The 19,764-nt window shown below is 41.4% G+C and overlaps 1 protein-coding gene across 1 annotated transcript in view; it reads left to right on the top strand.

Annotated features, from left to right (window-relative positions):
- Positions 1-19,764, top strand: part of aacs (acetoacetyl-CoA synthetase) — a 116,085-nt gene that overhangs the window by 10,828 nt on the left and 85,493 nt on the right. The window contains exons 3-4 of the mRNA XM_080208359.1: positions 278-398; positions 1,824-1,937. Of these exons, the coding sequence (XP_080064485.1) occupies positions 278-398; positions 1,824-1,937 (235 nt within the window). The remainder of the gene's footprint in view (positions 1-277; positions 399-1,823; positions 1,938-19,764) is intronic.

Genomic DNA, 19,764 nt, shown 5'->3' with positions numbered 1-19,764 from the left:
GTTAACGTGCCCCAAGTGCTTCATTACATTTAAAGTAAAATACTACTACTTCAGTTCTCAAATGGAGTAGGTTGCTAATAACATGCCAATCTGACCGTCTGCTTTTAGTGACTTTCCATCTTCATTCTAATACCCATCCTTCAGTTAAAAATACTGTTAAAACCACAATTTCAGCCACTGGCTGAATTGAAATACAATCATGTAATGGATGAAATATCTAGGTCACTGTCGTAAGAAAGCCATTAAAACAAACTCTTATTGATGGTTTTGCCTCCAGGTGATTGACAGGACAAAAGGAATTACAGATGTTCCCGAATGGTTCAAAGGGAGCAGATTAAACTATGCAGAAAATCTACTGAAGCATAAAGATGACGACAAAGTGGCTCTTTATGCGGCATGTAAGTGTTTTATTTCTTCGTGATTTGGGGGTGAAGAGGGATGAACCTCTCTTCTGGGATCGAGCCTTGTGTTGAATCGTGGTGGGTTTTTAATCGGAGCAAAGGCAAACCTGTCTCTCAGTTTTGCTTTTAGCACACTGCATATGGGTTGAGAAAAAGACATTCTTCCCCACCCCCACCTCCAGCTCTGCTGTACAACCTGTCCTGTCACACTCCCTGAGGGATGAATCCTGTACTAAAGCTCTCCCTAAGGGTAATCGGGTGAAAATCCAGGCCAGAGAATCATGAACAGTATGTTTACGATGTGCATTTGACTGACAACTCATTTCACCCCCCACCCAACTGCCAGTGCAAATTTAAAATCAGCAAGTGACTTGCAATATAAATGCCCTGAATGACTTCCAACAACAACAAGTCCACTGTTACATCTTTGTCCATTGCTTAGTATCCAAACTACAGCTTTTCATAGAATCACAGAAATCTACAGGCCATTGAGCCTGCACCGACAACAATCCCACCTAGGCCCTATCCAGTTAACCTCACATATTAACCCTGCTAATCCCACTGACATTAAGGGGCAATTTAGCATGCCCAATCAACCTCACCCTCACATCTTTGGAGTGTGATGAGTTTTGTGATTATTCCTTATATTGTAAATAATTAATAAGAAAGCATTTTAAAATCAAATGGTTTACCTGAAGTATTTCCTTAGCTAGAAGTGCACATACACATTCATTATTGGTGTAGGGAATTGGTTGATAATTTATGCAGTAGTTAATATGCTACATTTGGAGAAAGCTGAGCAATTGCCACACTTGGTATACAACTGTAGAAGCATTAAATCAGTTTCTACCAATGTACTGGTCATGTGTGTGATCCACTGTGTTTTATCATTTAGATCCCTTCTTTCACTCTGTCCAGATATAAGACTAAGTTTGAATCACTGACAGTATTGTTATAATTTTTGGATTGTTTTGTCATTGTTAAAATGGCCATGTTACTGTGCCTGTTTTCTTTTAAATTGTCTTGTATTTCGCCAAGCATGTGGTTGAACCTCCAGATTTCGATTTGCATTTCATTGTAATATTTGTCATTTTTTAAAATATAAATCAAGCTCTAACACTGTGCTGTGTCTACATCTTGCCTTATATATTTAATTTTTCTGTTCAAAGGTCTGTGAATATTTAGTATCAGTAGATGCATTTTTTTTATCCTGTCATCTTATTGTTTTCTTGGAATGAATGTTTACCCTTGTAAATCTAAAAGTTTGTTACAGTTCAACATTGATAAGTGTTGTGTATATATGCTTCTTTCTAGACATCGTACACACCAGTGATTATGTTACAGGATTTGATTTGCTAGTTTTTCTTTTGTGCTGAATCTTCGCTCCTCAAGTTTTAATCTGTGTGTTCTATTGTTTAACAGCTGAAGGCAAGGAGGAGATTGTCAAAGTGACGTTTGGAGAGCTAAAGAGAGATGTGGCTTTGTACGCTGCAGCTCTCCGAAAGATGGGAGTGAAGATAGGTGATAGAGTTGTTGGTAGGTACCTATTTGACCTATTTTCTGTGTAACACGTGAACATATGAATTAAGAGCAGGAGTAGGCCATTTGGCAACTTGAGCCTGCTCCGCCATTCAATAAGATCATGACTGATCCGATTATAACTTCAATTCTACATTTCTGCCAATCCCCAACAACCTACAGCCTACTTTCTTATCAACAATCTATTTATCTTTGCCTTAAAAAATATTCAAAGACTCTGCTTCCATCACCTTTTGAGGAAGAGTGTTCCAAAGATCCATGACTCTCTGAGTGGGGTCGGGGGGTGGTGGTGGTAACATTCTCCCCATCTCTATCTTAAATCTAACACCTCCTGTTTTAAAACAGTGATCCCCTACTTCTAAATTCTCAGACACGAGGAAGCATCCTTTCCACCTTCATCCTGTCAAGACCGCCAAGATCTTGAAGTTTCAATCAAGTCACCCTTTACTCTTCCAAAATCCAGTGGGCACAAGCCTCATCTGTTCAATCGTTCCTCAAGGCACTCCTCTCATTTCAAGTATTAATCTGGTGAACCTTATCTGAACTGCTTCTAATGCATTTACTTCCTTCCTATAAGAAGGAGACTAATACTGTACACAGTATTTCAGGTGTGGCCTCACCAATGCCCTGTATAACTGAAGTGTTAACTCCCAACATTTGTATTCAATTCCCCATATCATATGCAATAACATTCTATTAACTTTCAAAATTACTTGCTGTCTCTGCATCCTAATCCTTTGCAATTTGTGCTCTAGAATATACAGATCCATCTGAATCTCAAAGTTCTGCAATCTCTCTCCATTTTGATAACATGCTTTTTTTATTATTCTGGTCAAAATGCACAATTTCATATTTATCCACATTATACTCTATTTGCCACATCTTTATCCATTCACTTAACCATACTTCTAGGCTTCTGAAGCTGCTTATGTCCTTGACACAACTTACTTTTCCCCTCCATCTTTGTGTCATCATCAAATTTAGCAACCATACTTTCGGTCCCTCCCTTCAAGCCATTTTTATGAACTGTAAGACATTGTGGCCCCAGCACTGATTGCTGTTACATCTTGCCAGCCAGAAAATTACCCTTTTACATCTATTCTCTGTTTCTCGTTTGCTAGCCAATCTTTTCATATGTTACCCTCTACACCATGAGCTTTTATCTTTTGCAATAACCTTTGATGTGGCACTTTATCAAATGCCTCCTAGAAATCTAAGCATAGCACAGCCACCTGTTCCCCTTTAGCCACGTCATAGGTTATTTCTTCAAGGAACAGTAATAAATTGGTTAAGCACAATTTCCCTTTCACAAAACTACATTGACTCTGCCTGAAGTTTCACAAAACCACTTTGACTCTGCCTGATTACCTTGAATTGTTCTAAGTGCTCTGCTATAATGGTTTTAATAATAGCTTGTAGCTTTTTATCTCTGACAGATATTAAACTAATTGAACCTAGTTTCCTGTTTTTCTGTTTCCCTTCCTTTTATGGGACCTTCTGCAAATCTCAGGAATTTTGGAAAATTAAAATATCATCACTAGCCACTTATTTTAATATTCTATGATGAAGTCCATCAGGACCTGGGGACGTGTCAGCCCATAGCTCCGACAGTTTGCTCAGTGTCACTTCCCCAGTGATTGTAATTTTCTTGAGTTCCTCCCTCCATTCCAATTCCTGATATACAGCTATTTCTCGGGTGTTGGTTGTACGCTCTGTAGCGAAGACCATGCAAAATACCAGTTCAATTCACCTGCCAACTCCTTGTTTTCCATTACTAATTCTGCATTTAAACAAGCAATTTTTCAATATCTCAAGCATTTAAATGAATATTTAATGGCCATCCATAGCACGTGAACTGGTGTTTCAAGAAGGCAAGTCGCCACTACCTTAAGGGCAACTAGGAATGGGCAACAAATGTTGGCCAGCAGCAACGCCCATGTCCCACGAATGAATAATAAAAAAAAATCTATACCATAAGTTGGTACATTTAAAGGAAGATGGGCACCAGGGGCTGGCCACTTGGTGACATCATTCAGCAAATGACATAAAACATTTATATGTGGCTTTATTTGAAAGGCTAGCCTATTCCATGCCCTGCTGCTTGTTGCTGAAAATGCTATGCCACTGTACTGCTCCCTCCACTCACATCCAGGCAGTGGACAGTTACTGTTATATTAGCTGCTGGGTAGGGTACTGACACTCTCGGAGCCTGGTGACTGATATTGTCTCCCGAGGAAGCAGGCTACCCTCATTTACTTGACCACACTGATGTTAAATTTGCATTTGCCGTTGCTATTACTGGCAGAATTGCAACCTAAAGAAAGCAGCATTGTCTGTCTGATTCGGCTGGTCAGGTTTGACATGTCACGTTTTAGGTAACATAGAATGAGTGTATTGTTGGAACAGATTAAATTAATAGATTGGGCTTATAGTGAGGATGACCTGCTTTTAGTTTAAACCTTGCCTGTCTGAAGAATTTTTTGGCAGTCTTCCAAGGCAGTTGGCAACAATAAAACTGGTCTTAATTTAAAAAAAGTCTATAAATTGTTACGAGAATCATCGATATCATTCGACTGGATTAGTTGAAGTACTGGGCAATTTTCGTTCAAGCTGAATAATTAATTCAGTAGAAATCCTCAGGGTTCACAGCCTCTGGAATGAGCACTATGTTTGGCACATCAAGGTTTGTCTATTTGACGTCACAGCTCTGAAGGAAATGCCCTGAACAATTGTTTCACTGTGTCGCCCTTCTTGCAAGAGTAAGCATTTGACTGCTTTTCAAATGAGTGTGTAGTCCAAAAGGGGAGTCTGATATATAGTCACGTTTGTACTAATACATCATATACTAGGGTTCTTATTACATTCCACGTCTGAGTACAAATCAGCTTCTCTCATTGGATCAGACTTGCGTTTGTAACCAGTCCTGCCCACGTCCAGTTTTGTTGATCAGTGCGCAAACATCCCATCTGCAACTTAAACGTTCCTTGTGGGAGTTTGCCTCGTTCTGCTTGCACAGCCGTGCTTTTCTGGAAAATGTTAGTCATGGGATTTCTTTTGCTGCAGATGGTCCCTTACAAATGGAAGGTCTGTTCCATCGAATTAGATGATTGATCTTAAAAGATAACAGCTTGAACTAGGACAAAATAAAAGAAATCTAAGAAAGCTGCCAAAAGAAAAATTTAAAGAAAGTAAGGCACCAGAGAAAATTAGCAGGAAATCTAAAGGGCAGTAAAAAGGATGAGTACGAAGAGTATCTGTTACTTGCCATGGCAAGGAGAGCATTCCTACTGCACAATGAGAGATTGGCAGGAACTCTTCAGTGCAAAATTGGAGTTTTCTGGTCTGCCCGTGATACTTAATTAGAATTTATTATCACATTCAATCCCTGCCTGGCGCACAAACAAAAGATGTGAATATAAAACATCAGCCATGGAAAATCGGTGCACGCCCCTGACTGTCAGAACACTTAATTGATTAATTGAATGACTTTCTGAGATTATGTCAGTAAACATGTTGTCCTTGGGTTCATTCAGATGTTTTCAGTGCCACTTTGGAACGGTATACATGGCTGTGATGATCACAGTGCTATTAATTATGCAAACTTGATCTCTCTATTGATCTCAATGGAATGGTGGCTGCACTCTAATAGCTATTCACCATTTTCAGTGAGTGTCTTTGTGGAGCAGTGCAAAAGTCCTACCAGATTATGGGGTGTCATATATAATAGCATAAATAATTCACCCCACCATCTGGATTTTCTGCCCCACAATAACAGTGTCTGCTTCAGTTGCATTAATACAGCAATTTTTCAACAAATTCAGGGCCAGTGTCTCCTTTATGACGGGGACCGATTCAACACACCTGCTCCTTTTGTTCTTTCACTTATCTGTCATTAAATTTCAATCTTGCACTAATACAATCTAATCTAAAGTGATTCAACCACTTGACACTTAGGGCAGGTAATTTAACCTGTGAGAAAACTGCAGTCGTTGTGTCCGAGAAGAAGTTTAAGCATGCAGGCATCATGTGCATAAGCTCCTAAAAGAAGAGCACAGCAGCATAATTTACTCCCATTATATTGATGTGGAGATGCCGATGTTGGACTGGGGTGGGCATTGTAATCTGGTGTTGAGACTTCTTAATGTCCAACGGGTTTATTTGGAATCATGAGCTTTTGGAGCACTGCTCCTTCATCAGGTGAGTGATGATTCAGTAAATGACTATTTGAGACTATCTATTCATCAGATGATTCATCACTCACCTGCCGAAGGAGCAGCACTCCGAAAGCTTGTGATTCCAAATAAACCTATTGGACTTTAACCTGGTGTTGCGAGACTTCTTACTGTACGTTATATTACTAACTGAGATGCATTCTTTTTGGGTATTGAACTGTGGGAGCAATGGAACACATTGGTGTTGGTGACTTCAGTTTAGTGTAGCTCTTTAAAAAAATCAATATCCTGTGTCCTACTTTCTTTTCCCGTACCCTGCGATCCTCTCATCTCCAGCTGTATGAAAATCGTGCTGGACCAGTTTTACTAGGCCACCCTTATATTGTGACTAAACATTTGACAAATCACCAGCAAAACGCTGATAACTTCACTGAGCTACAGTGAAGTAATAAAATTGATCTTGTGTTGGTACATGAATGTGGAGCCACTGAAAGCTAATGTTGTGGGAGACAGTGCAGGCTGAGATGCTCAGTAGTATGTCACCCAGTTGGCATTAAAATGGGTTCGATTAGAGTGGCCCTAACTTCATTGATGTTTGCTGGCCAGGCATAGCTGGGCCATTACCAGAAAAGATGTGTGTGTTTAAATAAATAACAGACTTGCCAGCATTACTCCGGGATAATCTCTGCTAATGCTTCTTCGCAGTCAGTTCTCAATCCATAGGTCATGGGGTTGCTGGATCTCCTCAAAGCAATCATTCAGAACTTTGGTTGATTAAGAAAAAAAAAATGGATTACATATGGTATTGTCTGAACAGGTATATGAACAGTGCACGCATGCGGTTTATCAAGAAATGCAGCTATTGTATTCGTTCAAGGCCTGCAATGGAAGGATAGGCAACCTGTTTGTAAGCAATTTGGCACAGTACCAAACAGGATCATTTGAACAGGACATGCACATTCTGTTCAGCTGAACTGTCTGTAAGCAATGCCTATGTGGCAGTAAACTTCTCCTGTAATGAAGAATATACTTTGGTGGAGAGAGAGAGGAACAGACGAGGTTTTCTGAATTAATTTTTAAATAGGCCAATTTTGGGTAAATTATAGATTTGATATAAATAGTTTAATATTTCAGGCCAGAATTCAAATCCTCAAATACTAACTTGAAATTTGTGGCCCTTTCTTTTGTTGGAATGGTATCTGTACTGTTTTGCTTATATTGTCCATCTTTTACTTGCTCTGAAAAAGCGGTGATAGATGACAAATGTGCAAAATTCCACAATGCTGCTCAGCAACATGCTGTAATCGTGAATAACATTCCAACAACATGTCTCAACTCCTAAAAGAAGAATTTCTATTAATGTAGCACCATTCACATCTTTTAGCGCGTTGAAGCAAGTAAGAGAATTACATAATTTGACTCAAAGATGACAGTGTCCAGGTTGGAATGGGATGTGAAGTAAAGGGGAGCTTGCAGGTGCTAGTGTTTTGATCATGCTGCTGCTTTTCATTCTTTTTGTGAGACCTGCGAGGCAGATCACTGCACTACACACTGTAACCATGAATGACAGTTTTGGAGATGGTGGATATTCTCAGTGGCAAGGTCACTAGTCAAGCAGACTGATTTGTCTTGAATTAAGTCAAGTTTCTTGAATGTTGTAGTCAAACACAGCAAGCTGGTGATTTAATCTTGCTTGTTACTAGTGATGTACTGCAAAGATCTGTTTTGGGGCCACTGCTGTTTGTCATTTATAAAAATGACCTGGATGAGGGCACAGAAGGATGGGTTACTAAATTTGCGGATGACACTAAAGTTGGTGGAGTTGTGGACAATGCAGAAGGATGTTGCAGATTACAGAGGGACATAGAGAAGCTGCGGAGCTGGGCAAATGGGGTTTAATGTGGAAAAGTGTGAGGTGATTCACTTTGGAAGGAGTAACAGGAATACAGAGTACTGCGCAAATGGTAAGTTACTTGGTAGTACAGATGAGCAGAGAGATCTTGGTGTCCGTGTGCATAGATCTCTGAAAGTTGGCACCCAGGTAGGTAGGGTTGTTAAGGCATATGGTGTGATAGCTTTTATTGTAGAGGGATTGAGTTTTGGAGCCATGAAGTCATGTTGCAGCAGTACAAAATTCTGGTGCGGCCACACTTGGAGTATTGCGTACAGTTCTGGTCGCCACATTATAGGAAGGATGTGGAAGCATTGGAAAGGGTGGAGAGGAGATTTACCAGGATGTTGTATGGTATGATGGGAAGGTCTAATGAGGAAAAGCTGAGGGACTTGATGTTGTTTTCGTTAGAGAGAAGAAGGTTAACAGCTGACTTAATATAGGCATATAAGACGATCAGAGGATTAGATAGGGTGGACTGAGAGCCTTTTTCCTTAGATGGAGATGGCTAGCACGAGGGGACATAGCTTTAAATTTGAAGGGTGATGGATATAGCAGAGATGTCAGAGGTAGGCTCTTTACTCAGAGAGTAGTAAGGGTGTGGAATTCCCTGCCTGCAACAGTAGTGGACTATCCAACATTAAGGGCATTTGAATAGTCATTGGATAAACATATGGATGATATTGGAACAGTGTAGGTTAGATGCTTTAGGTTGGTTTCACAGGTCTGCGCAACATCAAGGGCCAAAGGGCCTGTGCTGCACTGTAATGTTCTATGGTAGACAAGAGAGAGATTTTTGGGCATCACAAGGTAAGGCACTTCTGCCCTGCTTTTGCATCCATGGTTTTAATCTGGCCAGTGGAGTTCAGGATCTGTTGGATGTGAATCTTGATTGTGGGGGAATGAGGTAATAGTGGTAGTATTAATGGCGCGGGCAGGTGTTTGATCTTTTTTTTTCTTTTATTCAAAATAAAGATGGGCAGCACGTGGCACAGTGGTTAACACTGCAGCCTCACAGCACCAGGGACCCAATTCAATTCTAACCTTGGGTGACTGTGTGGAGTTTGCACATTCTCCTGTGTCTGTGTGGGTTTCCTCCGGGTGCTATGGTTTCCTCCCACAGTCCAAATGCATGCTGGTTAGCTGCACTGGCCATGCTAAATTGCCCCTTAGTGTCAGGGAATTAGGACTATAAATGTGTGGGTTTTGAGGGTGGCACATGGTTTGGATTGTTGTCGGTGCAGACTCATGGGCCAAATGGCCTCCTTCTGCACTGTAGATTCCATGATTGCTTGGTGCTTCATGATATGAATGCTTGCTGTCGCTAGTTGGGTCATGCTGTAGAATGACTTTGCTGCTTATTTACTGGATGAGTTGTGAACAGGGCTGACCACTGTAAAGTCATTGGGGAACAGCCCGACTCTTGACAGAAGGTAAGTTACTGATAAGAAACCCAAGATAGTTGGGCTGATGACAGTTTCCGGAGAAACCCCTTCAGCACTGTTGTGTGAAAAGGATGATTAACTTCTGACAACCATCTGCAGCAGGGATGATGAGTCATTGAAATCTCCATTTGCATCAGCGGGATTGGATGACCCTGTCTTTGGTGGCTGCCTCGTGCTGGGGTTGATGATAATGGTGGACGATTACCCTTTGAATACAGGGGCTGATGGGATGAAAAGCGAGGACAAGAGGAAACCTATTGTGGTTCTGGGAAGGAGCCGAAAGGGTAAGGGCTGTAGTGCAGGAAATGGATTGGAGATGGTTGAACGCCCTGGTTTGGTGGGGTTGTGGGGGCTTTGAGGAGGGGGTGGCGGGGATTGCATGGAAAGAGTTCCTGGGATGAGAAGCAAAGAACAGTACCGTTGTGGAAGGTAGCATCATCTGAGTAGATGTGATGGAGATGGAGAAATGAGGCAAATAGAACGGAGTCCTTACAGGAAATGGGGTGTGAAGAGGTATAGCTGTGGGAGTCAGTGGGCATGTACAGAATATTGGAAGACAGTCTATCCCCAGAAATGGAAATTGAAACATCACATCAAGGCAGAGAATGGAAGTGTCAGAAATGGACTATGTGAAGGTAAGAGTCTGGAAATTAGAAAATTGAAAATTGATGGGTTATTTTTCCAGTTTCAGACAAGAGCATGGAATAGCGCCAATGCCATTATTGATATTCCAGAAAAAGAGGTGTGGGATTGGTCTTGAGTAGAACTAGACAAGTAATGTTCCACACATCCTAGTAAAAGATGGATATAACCGGAATCCACATGGATACTCATAACCACATCTTTTATTTGGAGGAAGTGGAACCGATTAAAGGAGAAATTGTTCAGTGGGTGAACAAATTCAGCCAGGCAGAGAAGGGTGGTGGTGGATGCAGGTTGACGGGCATCTGTTCAAGAAGGAAATGGCGCACCCTCAGACCATCTTGCTGGTGGATGGAGGCATGGACATTCTTAGTGAAGAAGAGGTGGTAAGGGCCAGGAAACTGTGGACTGTTGAAATGATGTAAGACAGTAGCAGAATCGTAACTGTAGAGGGCGAGAATGGACATGGGGAGAAAATCTATGGAGTCAAGAGAGGAAGTATATTCAGTGGGGCAAGGTCATGCTGAAATGATAGATCTACTAGGAGAGTTGTTTCTGGATTTTAGGGAGGAAGTAGGTGCGGGCGTTTAACCTACTATTAACAAATTCTTCTATTTTGCTTTCAGACAGTGCTGACCTTTATTCTGCTGTTAATACTTACTCTGGATGACTGTCTTATTTCATTAATACTATTGTTACCACTCCCAATGCCTTGTTTTCTATGGCATTTTTCTCATTTAATTGGCTTCGCCCTCTAATCGATCCCTGACCTCATTTGTTCAATCTGCTCCACCCTTTTTCAACTGCATAAAACCCATCATGATCTTCTCCTTCATTCTGAAGAAGTCGTATTCGCATTAGCACTATTTTTCTTTCTAAAGATGCTGCCAGATTTTCAGCACTGTTTTTATTCCTGTACTGAATGTTGTGTCTATGCCAATGGATGAATGCAATATTGTTTTGTTTTGTAATGATTGGTTTGTAACTTTGGAGGATGCTAAGGGTCATCTACATGTTGCACAATCCCTTTCCCTGGCAGTTGTTAGTTAACAATTGTTTTGTTTAATGATGGCTTGCAGGTTTCATTGTAATTTTTCTGGCGCTTGCTCACAAATGAGCAGATTTATTGAATTTAGGGTCGCAATTTTCCATAGTGGATATTGATTCATAACCTCTGGAATATTATTCTAGTAGGCCAATGCCTGGTTAGTGTCTATGACTTTGTGTTTACATCATGCAGCATTGTTAATATGCAATGGCATAAAAAAAATTACATCCTTTCTACATTTCTGCCAATGACCGTAAACTATTATTTAAACTCCACCATGACCATTCATAAGCTCTTGGTTTATTGTTTAAACAGTGTACTGCATTATATAAGTATGTTGTTATCGGTTAATAAGTGTTTGCAAAAGGTGTGTCCTACTTTGAGTAAACTGCTTATCTCCATTTTAATAATGCCACAAACAAGAGATATGACTGCTAGAAAATGGATATCATAGAATGCTATAGTGTTAGAAGAAGGCTGCTCAACTCATTGTGCTTGGATCAGTTCTTTGATAGAACTAATCAATTAATCATACTTCCCTCATTTGTCCTAGAGCCCTGTAATTTATTTTTTATCTTCCCAAGTATTTATCTAGTTCTGTGGAATGCCACTGTTAATCAAGTTTTCTCCACCCTTTTCAGAGTGCATTCCAAGCTGTAGCAACTCAAGTTTAAAAAAAACACATTACTTTTATTCCTTTTACCTGTCACCTTAGAACTCACCACTGATTGTTGCTGTCACTGGAAACCAGTTCACAGAATCACGGAATCCTACAGTGCAGAAGAGGCCCTTCGGCCCATTGAGTCTGCTCTTCTTGGTTACTCTGTCAGAACCATACCAGATTTTGAACATGTCTAGCAACTCCAAATATATAAAAAAAAGTCTTTGTTAACTCTGTGTTCAATAACAAAGCAAGACTAAGTTAAAAATCCTTGTTAAAATTGAACCATCCCAATCTTCCAGGTGAGGAGGGAGAATGAGAGGAAGGTCTCCTCATCTCACTTCACAAACTGGTGGAAGTGCTACTTTCAGACTCAATTGTAATTTGCAATCCTAGCTGACCATCGGTCCACATCTCATGCAAACAATTACTGAATGATAGAATGTGCTCTTGAATATTCATTTGAGAGTTCTGAGCTTGCTTTGCCTGATTTTGAGTTCCAGCTTCATTCCTGCATCTAATTTGTACAGAGTCCCATCAATTTTATTTTGCCCAATTCCAGTTAATTCAAGTTTGCCACCCATTGCCATTTCCAGGTGAGTTGAGTATATTTGCGTGCCACTGTCCTAAACTTGTGACAAGATTGACATTGAAGAAGACTTGCATTTAGAAGTGAACTCAACTATTAATCACTAAAAATTGACAATTGCACATAAAATCATAGTGCCAGACAAGCTCCTCTTTTGCTTTGACAGGCATTTCCTGAAAACTTGATTTAAAGTACTATGGCACAGTGGTTAGCACTGCTGCCTCACAGCATCATGGACCCTGGTTCAATTCCAGCATTGGGTCATTGTCTGTGTGGAGTCTGCGCATTCTCCCTGTGTCCACATGGGTTTCCTCCAGGTGCTCTGATTTCCTCCCAGAGTCCAAAGATAAGACCATAAGACATAGGAGCAGAATGAGGCCACTGAGCCCATTGAGTCTGCTCCAACGTTCAATCACGGCTGATATTTTCTCATTCCCATTCCCTTTTTGCCATAACCCCTGATCCTCTTAATAATCAAGAACCCATCTATCTCTGTCTTAAAGACACTTAATGACCTGGCCTCCACAGTCTCCTGTGGCAAAGAGTTCCACAGATTCACCATTCCCTGATTGAAGAAATTCCTGCTCATCTCTGTTTTAAAGAATTGTCCCTTCAGCCCGAGGTTGTGCCCTCCGGTTCTAGTTTTTCCTACTAGTGGAATTGTCCACTCTATCGTAGTATCTTGTAGTAGGCTTCGTAGTATCCTGTAAGTTTCAATAAGATTCCTCACTCATCCTTCTAAACTCCAAGATGTGTGGATTGGCCATGCTAAATTGACCCTAGTGTCAGGGGGATTAGCAGGGTATGTATGTGGGGTTACAGGGCTAGAGCCTGGTTGGTGCAGATTTGGTGGGCCAAACGGCCACCTTCTGCACTGTAGGGATTCTATAAAAATTTTATTCATTATGATGGCTAAGCTGCTGAAATGTAAATCTTTACAGCGGTAATTCTGAAGTCTTGTTGACTGCTAGCCAAAATGCTGCGTGTCTGTAAGAGCAAAGGGGAAACCTCCTGGGGGTTTTTGGTATGAAATAAAATTTGAAACCAGATACGTCACGACAATATCACAACCAATCCTGGCTGAGGAACTGTTTCTGCTCTTGCCTCCAAATTTCATGAGTTGTCTGAATTATTTTGTTTGTGCGTTCACTTCCAATCACATGGGCTGTTGTGACTTTTGAATTTACTGTTAGATGTGCACTTCTGAATTTTGGAGCTTAGCTGACTCTCGTTGCAGTGGCTTTCTCCTTGCGATAACTATTCGTTTTAGATGTTCTTCTGATGGTCATGAAGGTAAGCTGCAAATTTTTTTTCCCTGAAATAAGACCTGGTTCTCGTGTTAAACGTTTGAGGAACCAGCTGGGTGGAATTACAAATGGCAACTCGGAGTGGGTTTGAATGTATCACTGATGTTGATCAATAATTCAAGGAGCTTTAGCAATGCATTTCAGCGGTGCTGCTGTTTAATTTCTCCCGCAGTTTTAAACTCTGACTATGCTGTCCTGACTGCAGCTACCCTGGTGATCGAGATTCACCGCGAAAAGAAAAATATTGATTCCAATTTAAAGTTATTGAATGAAGGGAGGTGAATTGCTCGCTCTGGGTGATTAATACGCTTTTATTTTCCAACACGTAGCCTTTAAATGGAATTCAGATTGTGAAATTCCCAAAGCAGTAGAATAAAATGTTTTCATCCTTTACACCATTATATTTGGTATCGGCAGCATCCTCTCTCAGTTGACTTCTGCAAGAGAGGCCACATTTTTCATGTGACAGCATGTGATTTTAGACTAATTAATGTTGACACTCAACCTTCTGGGTATCTACAAGCCTCTTCAGCTTTTAAAAAGTGCACTCCTTACTTTCCTCTTGTTCAGTTGAACTGTGTTACTGTGCATGAGTCGCAAAAACCCAGCTTGCAGGTGCAGCAGGTGGTCAAGAAGGCGAATGGGATGCTGGCCTTTACAGCGAGGGGGATTGAATATAAAAGTAGGGAGGTCTTGCTGCAGCTGTATAGGGCATTGGTGAGGCCGCAGCTGGAGTACTGTGTGCAGTTTTGGGCGCCGCACCTGCGCAAGGATATTTTGGCCCTGGAGGGAGTGCAGAGGAGGTTTACTAGGCTGATAGCGGAGTTGAGGAGATTGAGCTATGAGGAGAGGCTGAATAAACTAGGCTTGTACTCGTACTCGTTAGAGTTTAGAAGAATGAGGGGAGATCTCATTGAGACGTATAAGATGATGAATGGGATGGATAGGATAGAGGTGGAGAGACTCTTCCTGCTCAAAAAAGACAGTAGGACTAGGGGGCACAGCCTCAAGATAAAGGGGAGGCGGTTTAGAATGGAGTTGAGGAGGAACTTCTTCACTCAAAGGGTGGTGAATCTCTGGAATTCTCTGCCTGTTGAAGTGGTGGAGGCTGCCTCGCTAAATATTTTTAAGAAGCGGGTTGATGGGTTCTTGATAAGAGAGGGGATTAAGGGTTATGGGGAGAGGGCGGGAAAGTGGAACTGAGCCACGACAGATCAGCCATGATCTTATTGAATGGCGGGGCAGGCTCGAAGGGCTAGATGGCCTACTCCTGCTCCTATTTCTTTTGTTCTTATGTTTTTTATGAATGTTTGAGAATCAAGCAAATTGACCCTCAAGCATTACTTGTTGGTTGTCTTACCCTTGGTTTTTTATGCCTATAATGTACATATTATGCTACAGGGGCAGTGGCGTACTGGTATTTTCATTTAACTAGTAATCTGGAGATCAGGGGTAATGCGTTGGGACCAGGGTTCAAGTCTCACTACCGCAAATGGTGAAATTGAATTCAATAAAAACCTGGAATTGAGGGCCCAATTTTACCATTGCTTCGCACCCGTTTTTGGGTGTGAAAATGTCGTAAAGTCGGGGGGGGGACAGTGATGTCTGTGGGAACCATTCCTCCTGCTTTTCGCTCCCAGGCCACTTTATCTGCTTTCTGTGGCTCGGGAGTGATGTCACAGTGGCATGCTTCTTCAAATTTTTTCATAATTGCACTCGCGCAGTTCAGAGCTCCGATCGTTTCAGGTACGCTAAGCCCCGCCCACAGCGCAAACCAGACCCGCAATTTTTTTTCTGGCAAAGTGCTAATGCCTGAAAGCAGATTTCCAAGTCTGATACGAAATGCGCCCAGATTCAGCACTTAGAATGAAAATGGTAAAATCAGGCCCTAAAAGCCCCATGATGACCATGAAACTATTGCCAATTGTCACAAAGACCCGTCTTGGTTCATTGTCTGCAAGAAAACCTACGTATGAGTCCTGATCCACAACAATGTGATTGACTCTTAACCGTTCTCTGAAATGGCATAGCAAGGCAACCTAGGGATGGGCAATAAATGCTGACCCAAATGGTCTTCTCTGTTTCTATGAGGGAGATGTGTGGGTAAGTTTTTCACGCAGAGCGTAGTGCCTGGAACGCGCTGCCAGAGGAGGTGGTGGAAGCAGGCATATTAGCAACATTTAAGAGGCATCTGGTTGGATACGTGAATAGGGAGGGAATAAAGGGATACAGACCAAATAGGGGCAGAAGTTTTTTAGCTTAGGGCATTATGATCGCCACAGGCTTGGAGGGCCGAAGGACCTGTTCCTGTGCTCTATTTGTTCTTTATTTTCTTTGTGTTACATTCTTTGTAAAGTGATTGCTGTGCATATGGATAAGTGGAACAGTTTCTTCTGGAGTCTTGCCATTTGCCATAGGAAGTAAAAATATAAAAGGAAATAATACATAGTTTCTGTTGTTATGATCCCGTTTGGGATAATTAACACTAAACACATTATTTTAACCAATGTAACTATGTCACAAGATTTCCCATTTTAAAAAAAATACATACTTTATTGAATATAAAAGATGTGCAGGTTAGGTGGATTGGTCAAGCTAAATTGCCTCTTATGTAAGGGAATTAACAAGGTAAACATGGATTCGGGGATACAGCCTGGGTTGAATTTTTATTGGTGCAGGCTTGATTGTCTGGCCTGCCACTGTACTGTAGGGATTCTATGAAAAAACTTGAACAAAATTAGCATTTATGAACTTCACATTTGTTGTTTTAGACTGGATTATATTCCTAATTTCCCCAAGAATTCTCTTCCACTTTATGATACCTTAGAATGAGTTACTTCTGACAGGGCAACCCAAAATCATACCACACTTTTCTGGAAATTAGTCTGCAGAAGTAAAACTTTCATTACTGTGTATGCCTCAGTCCCTTGTTCTAAATGTCTTCTCAGTAATTCCAAGCTAGCCAGCTGGATTTTTTTTGCCACAGGACTTTATGAGGACCACTGTAGATTTTTCTACTAGCTTCAAAAATGGCAATCTTCCAGCTCTTTTGCCCCCATGAAATCCAGATTGAGATTAAGTTTTTGCAGTATTCTATGAAAGATGATGAACCTTTCCTTTGCTGATAGTGGACGCTAACTAACTGATATTTACTTTGGCTATCTTCTTTCAGTGAACTGCAAACTGCGCAACAAGGTCCAAGCTGTAACTACCTTTGACAGAAAACCCAGATAAATTGAAACTAGTGAACTATCCTAAACTCTAACCATCTCCATGATGATGTGGAATATTCTGAGATATATTCTTGCACTGACCTTGTCTGTATCCTTCATTTAAAATTGTTTCTCTGATTCAATGGAAATTGGATCTTACCCTTCAGGGTTCACTAAATGCTTTTAAACTCCCCCTCTGCCCTCCCTCCTTCCCTCCGCTCCCCCACCACCAGCACCAGAGCAGAAGCATCTTTCAGCATTGCCCTCAAGATAAGAATTGCAGATATCAAGTCTCCAGTTCTTGCGCTGAATAAGTGTTATGATTTTATCTTTTTAGTGTTAACCACTTATGTCAACACAGCCTCATCTTTTAAGAGTAATAAGTTTAAAGCTGATTTTGTTTGCATTTACTTGTGGCTTGCTTTTGCTAGTTTTCCAATCGGATTCTGCCATTTTCAACAGGTAAAACTTTGGTTTCCCAAAAGTAGAAGAAGTTGTATTTCAAAACAAATGTACCATGAACAAGAATTGCATCTTCACTCACACTTGCTGGAATTTTACCACCTCGCCTGTCCTGGAATCAGGGCAGACAAGGCTTGCAGAACAGAATTCTCCATTGGCCTCGCCCAAGCGAGGTTGTAAAATCCTGCTGACTGTTTTTTGCCCTTTGGAGAATATTGGGGAAAGTGGTGGAAGGATTTCCAAGCTGATTATCAGCCCATTGAACCATGGTGAATGCTCATTCCATGGCCAACAAGTCCTGGCATTGGAATTGAATCCAGAGCTTCTGATCCAGGGGTAGGAGCACTACCACTGCACCTCTGTTCATCAAATGTTTTATGGACATTTTGCATTGGTACATATACTTAGTTATAATGCTGTCCTATTCTAGCACATAACATTTAGATCGGACAATAAGTGAAGAGATCAATAACTTATTCAACACTGCAGATGTTTGGCTGGTGAAAAACTGCAAACGTTGAACTCAAAATACTAAGTGAGCGCTCTGAAAAGATATAGACAACTGCTCCTTTTGTTGGTTTCAGAGTCCTAGAGTCATATTGCTTGTATTTTTTTTGAGAGCGGGAATAGTGTGAGGGGGAAAATATAGTTTGCCTCCAATAAGGAGGCTCTACACAAATGAATACTGAAACTGCTTTAAATGGGATCCCTGGCTGAATTTACCCAGTTTTGAATGCATTGCTTCTAAGAAGTCGCTGTTGCAAGTCCCTTGCAGGTGACACAAAAGTCACATTTCTTTTGGAAGAGGTGTGATAGGTTGAGTTTTAACTTGCAACAGACTAATTCTTTGCACACTTACTAAAATTTGAAAATGTCTGAAATTACAATACTTGAGATTTCCTTAATGCAATACCTTACAGCACCCTTCTATCATTAGTCATTGGATGCTGAGGAGGGCTTTGAGTTAACCTGTTTGATCTTCTGAAGCACAAAAAGAGATGTTCAGTCAGTTGAAACTTGAGAGAATGACATTATAAATGACCATTATGATTAAAGCTAGTTGCTTCATTTGCAAATCCTTTGAAGTTCTCTATATGCCTTGAAATAAAATGGCAGCAAATGTCTTTGACATTTGGGCAGCACAGTGGCTCAGTGGTTAGGACTGCTGCCTCACAGTTCCAGGAACCCAGGTTTGATTCCCGACTTGGGTGACTGTGTGGACTTTACACAGTCCAAAGATGTGCAGGTTAGGTGGATTGGCCATGGTAAATTGCCCGTTTTGTGTCACAAGATGTATAAGTTAGAATAATTGGTGAATGTTTGGGGCTTATGGGGATAGGGCAGGGGATTGGGCCTGGGTAGGATACTTTTGTCAGGAAATCTGTGCAGACTTGATGGGCCAAATGGCTTCCTTTGCACTGTAGGGATTTGATGATTCTATGATTTTAAACTGGGAATGCAGGCTTTTAAAATTCCTCAAACGTACCTGAGTCCTTCCCATTTCAATGCTGTTAGAAATAAGTACAAGCCAAGGCTATCAGCCTAACAAATAAATGTGCCCTTGTTGTTGAAGAAGTTGTTAAAGGGAGTTACATATTTCATTAAATACAATGTTGTCCACCTTCACCAACATGGTAAGCTATTTAGGGAACATCCCAGGGTGAGCAGCATTTGTTCATTATCCAGTTACCTTGCAAATGGAAAGAATTGATACTGTGCTTTCTTAATGTGTTTGCGTAACACTGCAGCATATTACATTTGGAGGTTTGATTCTACATTTTGCTGCCAGCAAATTTGAAGATATTGCGATAAGGTTGTGAAATCCAGTGGCTGACCTTCCTGTGCCACCTGACCCTGACCTGTCTGAACTTTTATGGGATGGGGGCAGTGGAGGCATCAGCTGGATCATGCTCCTTGTGCCAAATGAGGACCATAAGAGGCCTCTTAATGAGTGCATCCCACCCCTACCAGTATTTCACCTGCGCCATGTGGGAAGCCCAGCAACTTTAACCACAGAGGCACCCATCCCCAAGGTCAAACATTTCAACCCCCTGCGCACCCCTAGCCTCTCAAACCAGAGCCCTTTCTCCATCCGCTGCCTCACTGGGGCTTGCCAGTCTTGAACCGGTGAGAGCTGCACTTGACTCTGAGTCTGCTCTCCCCTTTGTCAGGAGCATGATAGCACAGTGGTTAGCACTGCCACCTCAGATCTCCAGGGATCCGGGTTCAATTCCAGCCTTGGGTAACTGACTGTATGAAGTTTGCATGTTCTCCCCGTATCTGCGTGGATTTCCTCCCACAGTCCAAAGATGTGTGGTTAGATTAATTGGCCATGCTAATTTGCCCCTTAATATCAGGGAAATTATCAGGGTAAATATGTGGGGTTATGGGGGTA

The sequence above is a fragment of the Carcharhinus amblyrhynchos genome, chromosome 20, assembly GCF_965287045.1.
Source record: "Carcharhinus amblyrhynchos chromosome 20, sCarAmb.v2.hapA, whole genome shotgun sequence".
NCBI classification, from domain to species: Eukaryota; Metazoa; Chordata; class Chondrichthyes; order Carcharhiniformes; family Carcharhinidae; genus Carcharhinus; species Carcharhinus amblyrhynchos.
The sequence above is the reverse complement of the archived record's forward strand: the minus strand, read 5'-3'. Positions and strand labels throughout refer to the sequence as shown.